Here is a 13331-nt window from a genome sequence, read left to right as displayed (position 1 = left end):
AGTATCCTTTTTGCAGTCAGTTGTGTTGCCATCTCATGTGGCTGGACCTCTGTCACTTGAATTTTTCTTTTCAAGTCTTTTCCTTCACTGTTTTGGATGTTCTGGTTTTGTTAATTTTGTGTTCTTGAACTTTTGAGAAGGGAGGTTTTTCTAGAGATTTGATTCAGTTTCCCTTTCCCCACCTAGTCCCCAGGTTCCTCAGCTGAAGCTGTTTTCTCTCCCAACATTGAGAGTAGCTATGCCAGAATTAGTGCAGTAGCCTCTTAGCAATAGTGAGAGGCAGGTACTGAGGGAAAGACTGGGGTGAATGAAGTAAATTTTGTGGCACCAGCCTACAGATCTGGGATGTGAGGAGCCACGTCTGTGTCCACATTTGTTTAATAATGATACCTACTCCTGCTTTCCATTAATTTGTCTGGTTTTTGAAACCATACGTTTCTGTTTTCGGCATCTGCAATACACTGCAGTGAGTTCTGCGTTTAGAAGATGAGTGAGTCAGAGCCAGGAGCTCAGTGACTGACTGGTATAGGTGCCTAGAATTTCATAGATGAACTGAGGCTGGTTTTTTGAGCTAGTTTTAAACTGAGACAATTTCCAAGACTCTGCGTTGGTTGCTTGATCGGAGAGGAGTGAAAACTTTAAGAAATTCTCCATTGCTCCAAGCATTCTGGCATATTTGTTAGGTATAGTTGGAGTGAATTGTTTATAGTTGGAGCGCTTCCTTTTGCACAGCTTTTTCTGTTCTGTGTGCTGCAGGCTAACATCTACGATTGATAATATGTACTCACAGTTGTGAAACTACCATTGTTCTCCTCAGATTTTGCCTGATGATCCCGATAAGAAACCCCAGGCCAAGCAGTTGCAGACCCGTGCAGACTACCTCATTAAATTACTGAATAAAGACCTTGCAAGGAAGGAAGCACAAAGGCTTGCTGGAGCAGTAAGTAAAATTTGGCATGCATTAGTGAAATAAAACAATATGCTTCTGGGCCTGTCTGCTGATCCTTTTCTTTTTTTAGTTCTGCTCTTTTTTATTTGTGTAGTATTACTCTATAGTTAATCATAGTACATGAGACTAACTCAGGAAATTTATTGCAAGTTTCACACTGTATTATTCTCTTATTATTTGTGTGTATTCTCTACTGTTGCACTATGCTGTCTCCAGTCCTGAAAAAAGCAGTGGTCATTAGTGGCAATAAATAAAAGGAACCCTCTCTTTGATGTAAAAACAAATACCTGTTTTGCAACTGTAGCGCAAAGATGCTTGTCAGTTGACATTGTTAAAGAGATCAATTTACTTTCAGGGCAATTCAAAGAGGCGGAAAGCAAGAACTAAAAAGAATAAGATGCTAAAGGCTGCAAAAATAAAAGAAGAAATAAAAAGTGATTCTTCACCACAGCCCTCGGAAAAATCTGATGAAGATGATGATGAGGATAATAAGGTGAGTATCTTTCACATGGTAAAGATGGCTATTTAGTTTTTCCTGTTAGTATCAATTTGTATTTTGTCTTCTACTTGGCTTAATAAAATTAAAGCACCTGAACGTTGTCCTTTTCCTGTGACCACTGCCACTGATGTTGTATCAGTGCAGGCATGTGGAAAATTGTATCTATTCTAATGATAAGCCATAACTCAGACGTTATGAGTAATTTTCCAAATTTTTATCAAAAATGTTATTGTCTAGTTACTGGTGATATTGCTCAGATTCAGCATTCTTTACAGATTTCAACACTTCATTTGATAGAAATGGAAGCCTAATGTATCACACAATTGCAAAACTAAATGTTTTGGCTAGTGTGTTATAACTACTGACAGTGATTCTTAAGGTAAAGTTTTTTTATTCAGGCTCTGGAAAATCATCAGGCTCAATTAGAAAGAGCAGCATGAAAAAATTATATTTCAAGGCTTGCACATGAGAGCTCCTGTATACATCATGGCTCTCGTTATCCAAAAAGACTGTTTAATTGACTGTTTAATCTTTTTGTGTTCTGTTGCTTCCGATATTTCTTCAGGCCTCTGCTTTTGTTAGATCTTTTTGGTTTTGTCATTTATCACATAGGAAAACCAGTAGAGATAAAAAGTTTAGGGTTATGTCACAGCTAATTTTGTGATTTTGAAAGTAGTTGAAATAAATCAGTGGAAATCTATATGTACCAATGATTTACTCCCTACTAGCTTTAAGTAAACTATTACAAACCATTGTAATTGTCTACTTGTTCTAAAGGAAAAAATACTTCCAGAAATACAAAGTTGAAATTTATTCAGTGTTAGAAGGACCATGATAAATTTATAAAAGTATAGTAATTTTTAACTAAAGCATTCCTGTATGTATTAAAATTGTACAATGAAAAAATTAAAAGCCAGAGCAAAAAAAAATTCAGTGTAGACTGTCTTATGTTTATAGCTGCAATAATTTGCTTGGAATGAAAGACTGAGAACTGCATGTGTCAACTAGTTTCCAGTAAATTAACATGGGCAACTAAACCCTAAAACTAAGCAGATTAAAGGGTTCATACTACTTAAAAATAAGTGTTAAAACTTCATCTCTGCTCAGAAGACACTGCCAACCAGTTGATTGACTTACTGTGTTTTGGGAAATTGCCTAGAATGCTGTCCCCTTTTGTGTATTTAATAACAGGTATTCATCACTTCAATACTTTTGGACACTGAGTATCACTTGCACTCCTGAAAACTAGACTATATACAAGAGACACCTAAATGATTGGCCTCAGCTACTTAGCTTCCATACTGCATGCAGGATTTAAAACTTACCTGTTTAACTGCTAGAATTATCAGGAAACAGTTGAAGTCACTGGATTGTTGCTAGAAGGTTTCCATGATACGTAAACACTAGAGTCCTGTTTGGGCTGATTACTTCATACCTCATCTAAGTACTTGTTCAGTTCAGGTATTGGACATTCCTTGGTTTGCTTTTCTGCAACAGTTTCTATATGTGCCCTTCCAGCATGTGTTTAAAGAGATGATAATGATTCTTGCACCTGTGTTACAATACTTATGTTATTTGCTATCGTATTTTTCTTGTGTCTGGAAGGATTTTAGTTTCTGTCTCCGGCCTTAGAGGTGAATATTTTGAAGTCATGAACTGAGATTTTCACCTTCAAGTAGTTGAATGGGCCCCTATCAGACAGTCTGTAACTAAGGCTTTTTTAAAACCTAATAAAACAAACAGCTCTGGAAAAGAGAAATTCAGGACTCTGTTACCTTCTCCTGTGAATGTTTAATATGGGATTGGTAAAAAGTTACTGGGACAAATCTAACTAGATCAGAGGTCTTCTAACATCCCCATCACTTGAGTGTCCTGACCAATCAGCTCAGTTTTGCAAGACCTGCCTCTTTTTAGATTTTAGTTCTTCAGAGTCTAAGTACCTTTAAAGGGACCGAATTTGAAGTTAATTCTAAGTTAAATGGACACAATTTCTCACACTCAGTGCCTCTGCCAAGTCAGTACTTGCTTTGTCACATCAAGGAAGTCAGCGCATAGTTCTCATCTGTCTTTGCAACTGCATTCAGTTCTATTTGATAGATGTTAGATTGTGTGTCCCAAAAGAAAGAATGCACAGATAAGAAGTGTTTTAATCTGATAGTTGTGAAACTTGTATAGACAGGAACTCAGTTTGATGTGACATATATGCTTGCGTATTGCAGGATGAGATTGTTTCAGTGAAACATCTGCATAAAAAATTTAAAGCAGAGAAAGAAAATGAAGAAAATCCTGAGCCAGATACTGGTATAAAGAAGGAAGCTGAAGAAAAAAGAGAGACAAAAGAAAAGGAAAATAAGAGGGATTTGAAAAGGGAGAAAAAAGAAAAAGAGGATAAGAAAGAATTAAAAGAGAAGGATATTAAAGAAAAGAGAGAAAACAAAGTAAAAGAATCCACACAGAAAGAAAAAGAAGTAAAGGAAGAGAAGGTAACTAGGTTTACTTGTCTTACATAGCACTAGAAAAGGCCACTAGGTTTATGTGAATGCTTTTGAGATTAAAAGGTGTTTTGGATCTGATCAGTTGTCATTTCATTAAAGTCTTTTACATAATTTTAAGTTTTATTTTTCCTACCTGAAACCATGAGAACAGGCACTTGAAATCGGAAAGTACATCTTCAATGATACATCCCTTAGTTGGACTGAGAGTACAAGTGTGTGCAAAAATTATTCTTTTCCTTTTCCATTTTCCATTTCCATCCCAGAGAAAGTAAAATGTACTGTCATTGAATGTCAGCATAAATTTTATTGTTATTACTGAAAAGAATGCAGTAGTTATGGGGATTGTCGTATATTATAAGGTAATTCCAGAGCCAGAATAAAGTGTACTTAAATATTTTTGTTTCTTGTTCTTAGGTAAATGAAATCAAATCTGAAAATAAAGAGAAAACTAAAAAAATTCCATTGTTGGATACTCCAGTTCATATTACTGCAACTAGTGAACCAGTTCCTATATCAGAAGAATCTGAAGAACTGGATCAGAAAACTTTTAGTGTGGTAAGTCCCCTTTCAATAAGTCAGTTTATGTTTATACTTAAATTTATACTTAATATACTTAATAGTGTAAATGAGGACAATTTCTGATATTCCTGATACTCTTACTGGGCACAGTAATGATATTCCTGATACTCTTACTGGGCACAGTAATGCAGGTGATCTTTCCCAGGTAAAGTCTCAGATCAATGAATGCTATTGACAGTGTACAAAAATAATTTTTTACTGCATTCCAGCACTTTTATTTTGCTTTTTACTGTATTTACTCAGGATAGTACAAAAAAATATCCCATGGTTTGTGTGATGAATAAACTCTACAGATATATCCTCAGGAGTCACTTGTGTATCCTTCTTCTTAAAGAGGAGACATGAATGAACTTAAAAGCAATTGATGGAGTCTGTGGCTTCACCTTATCATATATGCTTTTCTTCTTTGTTAGATAGCAAGAAAAATTAGGTTTCAGCACTTGTCTGCTGAAGTATTGCAGGCTTCATTTAGTAGACACAGGAAGGAAAAAATGCTAAAGCTTTTAGAAATACCTTGCTGAAGTCATGTCTATGACACTAAAATAATTCTGTTTAATCACTACTTCTGACTAAGAACTGAATTAACATTTGAGAATAATGTATGTACACAGTTTTTGTGAAGTTTTATAGGTTGGCTGGGGCCTTTGGGAAAGTGTTAATGAGTTACTTTGAGCAGCTATTCTCCTGTGGTGCTTTTGTCATTCAGATTGCAATAGTTGTGTGTTTTTGCCAGCCAGATCTGTTCGGGCTGTTTTGGGTGCTGGCTGTGACGTGCCAATAGGATTCTCTTGAGTATGGTAGTGACTGGTCTATGGTTTTATTCTGAACATTCCAAGTAACTCACTTGTGATTTTCAGCATTGGCCTTGAGTAATTCAGGTGGATATGTTTGTGTGGCTAATGACAGAAAATCATAAGTTATATTTTTCTGATCACTTCTGTATTTAAGAAGTGCAGTGTTTAAGCTGTCTTTTTAAAGGCTACTTTAATCTGTGGCTAATGCATTATGTAATCCAAATGCTTAATTAATTTAGTGGCATGAGCTGGCAATGGAACAGCTTCCCCAATTTTTCTGAGTTGTCCTTAGATGCTTACATGGTAATCGTAATATTCCATTTCATTCCATTCCAGACATTTATTTGGTTTTCTGGGTTTGGGGGCATGAGGGGTTGTTCTGGAAGGTATGTTTATCATCGCCTGCCATGGTCAGGTGCAGTCTAATTAAACATTTAACTGCACTTTTAAATGGAATTGGGTTGTTCAGGCTTAACTTACTTCAGTCATTATGACAAGCAGAAAATGCATTTTGTGTTTACCATGCCACTTCGATACTATTCCTAAGCAAGTGTCTGTAATTTAAACCCTGCCAACTGGGTTTATCTGGATTTATTATTAAAACATTGGATTCAAAGTGTGAAAATTCAAGAATGCACAACCTTTATCTGAGTTGACATCACTGTTTTTGCTGGTTTAGGCATCCCCTCTACTCAGCGCTGATGAGATCACATTTCCAGTGCCGTGTCCAGTTCTGAACCTCTCACTTTGAGAAAGACATTGAGGTGCTGGAGTGTGTCCAGAAAAGGGCAATGGAGATGGTGAAGGGTCTGGAGCATGAGGTTTATGAGGAGCAGCTGAGGGAGCTGGGGGTGTTTAGCCTGGAGACAAGTAGGCTCAGTGGAGACCTTATTGCTGTCTAAAACTACCTGGAAGGAGGTGTAGCCAAGTGGAGGTTGGCCTCTTCTCCCAGGCAAACCAGTGACAGGACAAGGAGAAGCATCCCAAGTAGTGCCAGGAGAGGTTCAGATTGGGTATTAGGGAAAATTTCTTCACTGAAAGAGTGGTTAAGCACTGGAACAAGCTGCCCTGGGAGGTGGTGATGTCACCATCCCTGGAAGTGTTCAAAAATAAAATAACTGGATGTGGGACTTCATAATACGGTTCAGTGGGCATGGTGGTGTTCGGTTAAAGATTGGACTTAATGATCTTGGAGGTTGTTTCCAACCTTTATGGTTCTATACCCAAACTGGCTTTCCTCTAGGTAGCACAAGTTCTGCTAGTATCTGCATAGGAGTGAGGTTTGAAAAATGTCCATAGAAACAATTTTGATCCTTTGCTGGATGCCAGGTGTAATTGTTGCAGAAAGTATTTGTTTTAAATGTACTGAAAACTCTCATATTTAATTTTGGCATTGAGTTTGTATAGATTTCTAGGTGCTGAAAAGCGTAAGTCTTGCCCTACATGATTGTGCTCAAAGTTTTAATTGTAAAATCCATTTGTAATAATGTAATAATTTTCCACAGAAATCCTGTATATTAAATCAATGCTTGCATGGCATCCCACCCTTAAGGGGAAGGGAGCGCACAAGATTCATAGACGCTCGTGGTCAAAAAGAATGACAGAAGTCAGAGGGTCTGCAAAAGTTTACAATATTTTTTTACTAAATTACACCCTTGACATGGAAATTGGTATGTTAGTCCCTGACCCGCCAGATAAGCCCACTGCAGTGGTTTTTGTACAGAGGGGTGGGGTGAAAGGGGGAGGGAGGGAGAGAGAAAGGAGCAGATGGCAGGGAGAAAGGGAGGGAAAAACAGCAATCAGCAGTCCTGGCTCCAGCATTGATCCAGCAAGGTATCCAGGGCCCTTGGGGTGCCCACACACCTGGGCTTCGTGGGAGAACCTTTTTATAGATAAGTTTTTTCCCTCCCTGGAGGTCAAGTTTCTCGCTATGCACATCAGTTACCATGGGCAGTCAGTCCTTCCAGTCCTTACTGGAAATGGGTCAGAGGGCCTTGGGGGTCTTGGGTGGTCTTATTGCCCCCTTGACAGTCCATGCCTCAGCTTCACTCCTGTGCCTGCACAGTACTGTGTTGTGCTTATCTTCAGGAGCCAGAACAAGGATGTTTGTCCCAGAAAAGTGCCGCCCTAACTCTGTATGGGTCCCTTCTCCAGCCACAACAATCCTTCACTGGCTCCACAGCTGTCCAGATATCAGTGTTTGAGACGTACACATTAGCACCCTTATCTTCTAAGCTTCTACGCCTTGATATCTGTATTTTATACAATCTTTCATAGATAATAAATTTCCAATTTGGTTTATAATACTTGTTCCAAAGGAAACCTGCAAAACATTTTCAGGAGCTGTGAGAAAGTCTTGTGTTTCATTTGACAATATTGTCTTTGCCTTGCATATTTATATCACAGTAAAAGGTGGATCATGTTTTAGAATATTTTTTTCCTTTTGAATTGATATTTTGAATTTTTAATGACTTGATTAATGTTTTTCGTTTTACAGTGCAAAGAAAGAATGAGACCTGTCAAAGCAGCATTGAAACAGCTGGATCGACCAGAGAAGGGCCTTTCTGAAAGAGAGCAGCTGGAACACACTAGACAGTGTCTTATCAAAATTGGGGATCACATTACTGAATGTCTAAAGGAGTACACAAATCCTGAACAAATTAAACAGTGGAGAAAGTAAGTTATTTATTCTCCTTAGGTGTGCTTGAAAAAGGGAAATCTGTAGCTGGTTCTATTAAGCAGAATAGCTTTTAGTTATTTCTCCTTTTTTTCCTCTCTTTTTTGTATCTTTCTGCTCTTTTAAATAGGAATCTATAGAAAGGTGATTTATACATTGTTCTGACTTGAAATGGATTGACATTAAGCATTTGCTGCACATCAGTGCATTTTGCTCAGAGGGTGGAGACATCTCACTACTTAATGCTGAAAGCAGACACTGAGGAACTCATCACTAAGCTGTGTTTAGTGGAAGAGCATTCTTACCCTTAAGGATCTGCTTTTTCAACTTTCAACTTTAGATGGTTTTGGTGTTTTATAATTCCTGCTGAAAATACACAGTTCTACAGTTGTGTTGAACTTTTTATGATTCTGAGCTACAGAATTCTTTATTGTTCTAAAAATGTACTCTAAAATTAAATTACATAGTACATATTACATAATGTGCTCAGATGCATTTTAAAAGTGAGAGAAGAATTTGCATCTTTATGAGGTGACAATTTAAAAAAAAACCTCTTGGTTTGTAAACTATATTTCAGTTCTTAATGCAATTTGAGTTGCTTCTATCAGAATGTGCACTTATCTTTATTGAAATTGAAAATACATCCTGTGTTTCCATTCTGCTAAGGGTTGCATTCTCTTGAAGACTTCTTTTAGTGTATAGTGCTTCTGCTGATTTTAATATCTTTACTTCAAAATATTTAGGTGATCTGAGATACAAAAGTAAGATCCATGTCTTACATTTTGGTAAATAGTATATTTTTAAGTGGGAACTTGCAACAGAGCTATTATTAGTAATAATGCTACAATATTATGTGTAGATTAATAAAATACGTATCTCAGCTATCTTTTATAAGAAGTGGTGTAACTTGTATAAAGTTATAATGGTCTCATAAGAGTCATCATTGACTGGTTGTCTACTTTTGCAAACTTCTAGACAGAAATTACTATGTTTAAATAATCACAGTGAAAGAGCAGACTGTTGCTTCCTGAGCCTACACACTTCAAATATTTCTCAACACCAGTATTCTGTAGACTCTTAAGCATTCCACCTCCAAATTTGACTAAAAGAATTCTGTATCTATTGAAAGAGCTTTACCTGTGATTATAGAAGCAAATGTTTCCTTAACGATTCTGACATCCTGACAACACAAGACCTATTTGTTCTTCTTTGGTTCCTTCAAACACAGATTAGGCACAAATTTATTTCTGTGTGACTTCCATTGTCTTTCACAGTTCTCACTTGGTTTCAAAAGCTTTGACCAGACTTAATTCTCCCCAGTATTCTCATATAATAAAGCTTGTTGGTCAAGATAAGAGATTTCAAGTTTGAAAGAATTTTTACTACTTTTTCTTACTTGAATTTTTTATTTACAGTGTGGTAAATACTCAAAACTCAAACAAGCATTTAGAAGACATATTTAGATCAATAGCTACACTTTTAAGCATTTCACGAAAATTAACAGAATTGTTATTAGTACTACTTTCCATGCACTTTGCAGTCTGAAGTACTTACAAAAAATATTAAGAAGTGACTAATTGTTAAAGGAATTAGTCTTTCAAATGTTTTTTTTTCAGGTACATAATATTTATTCTGCAATTAGGCAATGCTGTGCAGGTTTTATAGTGTTTTTGGTTTACTGAAGTACTGTTCAGATAATTTCAGTTAAATCCATGTTCTGTTGCATAATATAGGGAAAACAAATTTATAGAAGACTTATAACTTCTCTCTTTTCTTCTTCCTCAGAAATCTGTGGATTTTTGTCTCCAAGTTTACAGAATTTGATGCCAGAAAGCTGCACAAACTGTATAAACATGCAATCAAAAAACGCCAAGAGTCTCAGGTAATATATTTTATATATATCTGTATATTTTAAGTTTTATAACTCTACCATTATCTTTAAAGGATTATAAGGAACACAGAAATACAGTTCAAGTAGCATTTGTGTTTGTAGCATTGCAGTCTCTTTTGTTAGAATATTTTTCTAGTGTATCCAGATGAACTTTGGGATTTACCAATATGCTTTTGTACTTGTCTCTTTTAGCAACACAATGACCAGAATGTTAGCACCAATGTGAATACACATGTAATTAGAAATCCAGGTAAGAAACCTTAAGTATAACCTTAAGTATAATCTTGTGTTAGATATCTAAGTTTTCATGTTTATTTCATTTCACATGTCTCCTAGGTCTGTTTTCCACACTGCTAAGTACCATAAAGAAAGGCTGATTAGCCAGGCTTCACTAGTTTCACCAGTTTGCTGATGAAATCCAGCTGAGTGTAGACTGAAGCTGGCTCTTACAGGGTTATTTGACTGTCCTTTAAAAAAATTCAGAAACATTTTTTGTGTTAAATTTTGGGAAGGATGAGAGGTCTGCTCAAAAACTGTAAATTTTTTGGAAATTCTGTGCCTGTTTGTAGCTGTTGTAATGTCACTACAGTGTAAGAGAAAGCAAGGTACTCCTTGCAGTTGTAGTTTGTCATTAGTTACATAGGCTGTCTTTTATTGTTGACAAAATCACTGGGTTTTTTCCTGTGTTAGCACACCTGCCTTCTTGTATGTAATACTTCTTTTTATCTGGTGTGATGGAACACTTAGAGTAAATTTTCATGGCCTTAAAATCAGCATCATGTATTTTGGGAATACCACTGGAATTCTTTTTCTGACAAGGTGTACCTTTAAAACTGTTACTCATACAAAGTCCTTCCCTTCTTAGAGGGGAAGTTGCTGCCATTCTATCTAAAATTGCTCTGCTGGAGGCACCTCTACTCACTGCTCATTTAGACCACACTTTGCTTCATAGGCTGAATGCGGAGGTTGAGAAGTTCAGTTTCCAAGTCCTATACATCTACATTCCACCTTGCTTCCTCTTACTTCTGAGGTTTCTTTCCATTTACTGGTGTTAGTGCATTTGTCTTTCAACTGCTTAGACATTGTTTCGTTTAAATTGTGTCACTTTCATACTCCTTTGCATCAGACAGGTAGCAGTACTGTTTGAATTAGGTGAAGTAAAGACCTTATGAGACTTCCTTTTAACCTCTGCTTTATTAAACAGATGTGGAAAGACTGAAGGAGAATACAAACCACGATGACAGTAGCAGGGACAGTTACTCTTCTGACAGACATTTGTCACAATACCACGATCATCACAAAGACAGGCATCAGGGGGACACTTATAAGAAAAGCAACTCGAGGAAAAGGCCCTATTCAGCCTTCAGCAACGGAAAAGATCACAGAGACTGGGATCACTACAAACAAGACATCAGGTCAGTTTCTCAAGCAGTTTTGAAATCTGGTCAGAATTCCTTTCCTTTTTTTGTAGCAAGCACTGCACTGTCTCTTCTGAGTGATGCAAAATTGCAACAGTGTCTCTAATGCCGTTCTGTCGATTTGACATAATTGTGGCTCTTAATGTGTTCAGTAACTCTAATACGAATAATTTCATATTTTATAGATACTACAGTGATAGTAAACATAGAAAGTTAGATGACTACAGGAGCAGAGACCACAGGTCAAACCTGGAGGGAAGTTTAAAAGACAGCCGGGCTCATTCGGATCACCGTTCGCATTCAGACCACAGGATACATTCGGATCACCGTTCCACTTCCGAATACAGCCATCATAAATCTCCTAGAGACTATAGGTATCACTCAGACTGGCAAATGGACCACAGAGCTTCGGGTAGTGGCCCAAGGTCACCATTGGATCAGAGGTCTCCTTATGGTTCAAGATCTCCCCTAGGTCACAGATCTCCATTTGAACACTCATCAGATCACAAAAGTACACCTGAACATACATGGAGCAGCCGGAAAACATAACAAAGACTGACACTTGCTGGACCTTCTTCTAGCCATATACAGTAAACTAACACAGTAATTGCCTTACATGACTTGAAAGATACAGACGGGATATTCTATCAGTAGCAGTATTGTTACTTCTTTCCAGGATGCAAGGTCTATTATCCCAACAGAAGAAAAATATTTTTGTATTTAAAGTTTATGCTGCACTGTGCTGCAAATGCTGTGGCACTTTTTTTAAGAAATGGAAGATGTTTACTTTTACAGGGACCTCAACACTGCCCATTTCAGACTGGATCTTACTATAAAACTCTTCATGTCAAAGTGGTTTGAGGCTGATAATGTTTTAAGTTATGTTTGTAAACGAACTTTTAAACACTGACCTGTGCTCATATTTCAGGAGGGAATGGGGAGATTATTTTTTTTTCTTAGTAAAGAACTCTCAAGGACTTTGTTCACTTTCCAAAGCTACTTGTTTACATTGTACACTGCGACCACCTTGCCGCTTTTCATCACAAGCTTGAATATTTAAATTCTGTACCTATAACTGTAAAATAGCCAGGATTTCTCCTGTTTGTGATCAGTTACAATGCCTTTTTACAAAACAAACAAACAAATAATAAAAAAAAAGCAAAACACAAACAAATGGCTGTAAATTGTTGTAAATTTATTAAATGAGCTTCCCCCCCCAGGCTTTTTTCGACTGTTCCTTTCCCCACGAACTCAGGCCTTCTTGTCACAAGTATGAATAAAATCAGTGTACTTATATGTTTCAATAAAAGATCTTGATGGAGTCACTCCTCAGAATGTAAAAATGGGGAAAGGGAACATTTTATTCCACTTAGTTCTCCCATTATTGGATACTTTAGAAACACATTTTGGGGGTTTGTTTGGGTTTTTTCCCCCTATTAAACTGTCAGTGTTGTGATTGTTTGTAATGAAATGGTAAGAAATACCCAGCTAAACTGTGCTCTGGAAAGCTTTTCAGGTGCATTGGTTTTAAAGGAGGAATGTTAAGTATCAGAATACTTCAGTATCCAAATCAGTCAAAATTTATTGTAAATTCATTTGTGTTCCCTCTTCAACATGGGCAATAATGTCAAATGTGCTATGCAGTTAGTTAATATTTTAGAAAATTTGAATTATGAGTTTATTGACAGAATTGTTACAATGCACACTGATTGTACATAGATAACTTCTATCTGACAAATTAAATTTAAACTAAAAGGACATGTGGGTCTCGTAGTTTTCTCCTATGTTTTTCTCTACAGTGTTACTTTTTCTCACGTTTACCCATAAAAGCATTAAAAGTCCTAAATTTTAATCCTTGTGACAAGTAGGGACGATACCTAGCCTGGCATCATGTGGCAAGAGCTGTGTCTGTTGCTCTAGTTTTTCTCTGCTCTTGCAATGTTAAGCATTTTTTCCAATTAGACAAGTTTTTATGAAAGCATCAATATAGAATCACATAGATCCACAGAGTATCTCTTAGATCTCAGTG

At 36.7% G+C, this 13331-nt stretch overlaps 1 protein-coding gene across 2 annotated transcripts in view; it reads left to right on the top strand.

Moving 5' to 3' along the window:
• Positions 1 to 13060, top strand: part of CHD1 (chromodomain helicase DNA binding protein 1) — a 61285-nt gene extending 48225 nt beyond the window's left edge. Inside the window, exons 29-37 of one of the 2 annotated variants that reach the window (XM_027671238.1) lie at positions 818 to 940; positions 1305 to 1442; positions 3668 to 3931; positions 4358 to 4498; positions 7814 to 7992; positions 9779 to 9875; positions 10077 to 10134; positions 11089 to 11299; positions 11488 to 13060. In XM_027671238.1, coding sequence (XP_027527039.1) covers positions 818 to 940; positions 1305 to 1442; positions 3668 to 3931; positions 4358 to 4498; positions 7814 to 7992; positions 9779 to 9875; positions 10077 to 10134; positions 11089 to 11299; positions 11488 to 11851 — 1575 coding nt within the window. In that variant the 3' untranslated portion in view covers positions 11852 to 13060. The remainder of the gene's footprint in view (positions 1 to 817; positions 941 to 1304; positions 1443 to 3667; positions 3932 to 4357; positions 4499 to 7813; positions 7993 to 9778; positions 9876 to 10076; positions 10135 to 11088; positions 11300 to 11487) is intronic. The other variant, XM_027671239.1, reaches the window with a different exon arrangement.
• Positions 13061 to 13331: the final 271 nt, after the last annotated feature.

Source organism: Neopelma chrysocephalum, unplaced genomic scaffold (genome assembly GCF_003984885.1).
Source record: "Neopelma chrysocephalum unplaced genomic scaffold, ASM398488v2 Primary Assembly neopelma1_97065, whole genome shotgun sequence".
NCBI classification, from domain to species: Eukaryota; Metazoa; Chordata; class Aves; order Passeriformes; family Pipridae; genus Neopelma; species Neopelma chrysocephalum.
The sequence above is the reverse complement of the archived record's forward strand: the minus strand, read 5'-3'. Positions and strand labels throughout refer to the sequence as shown.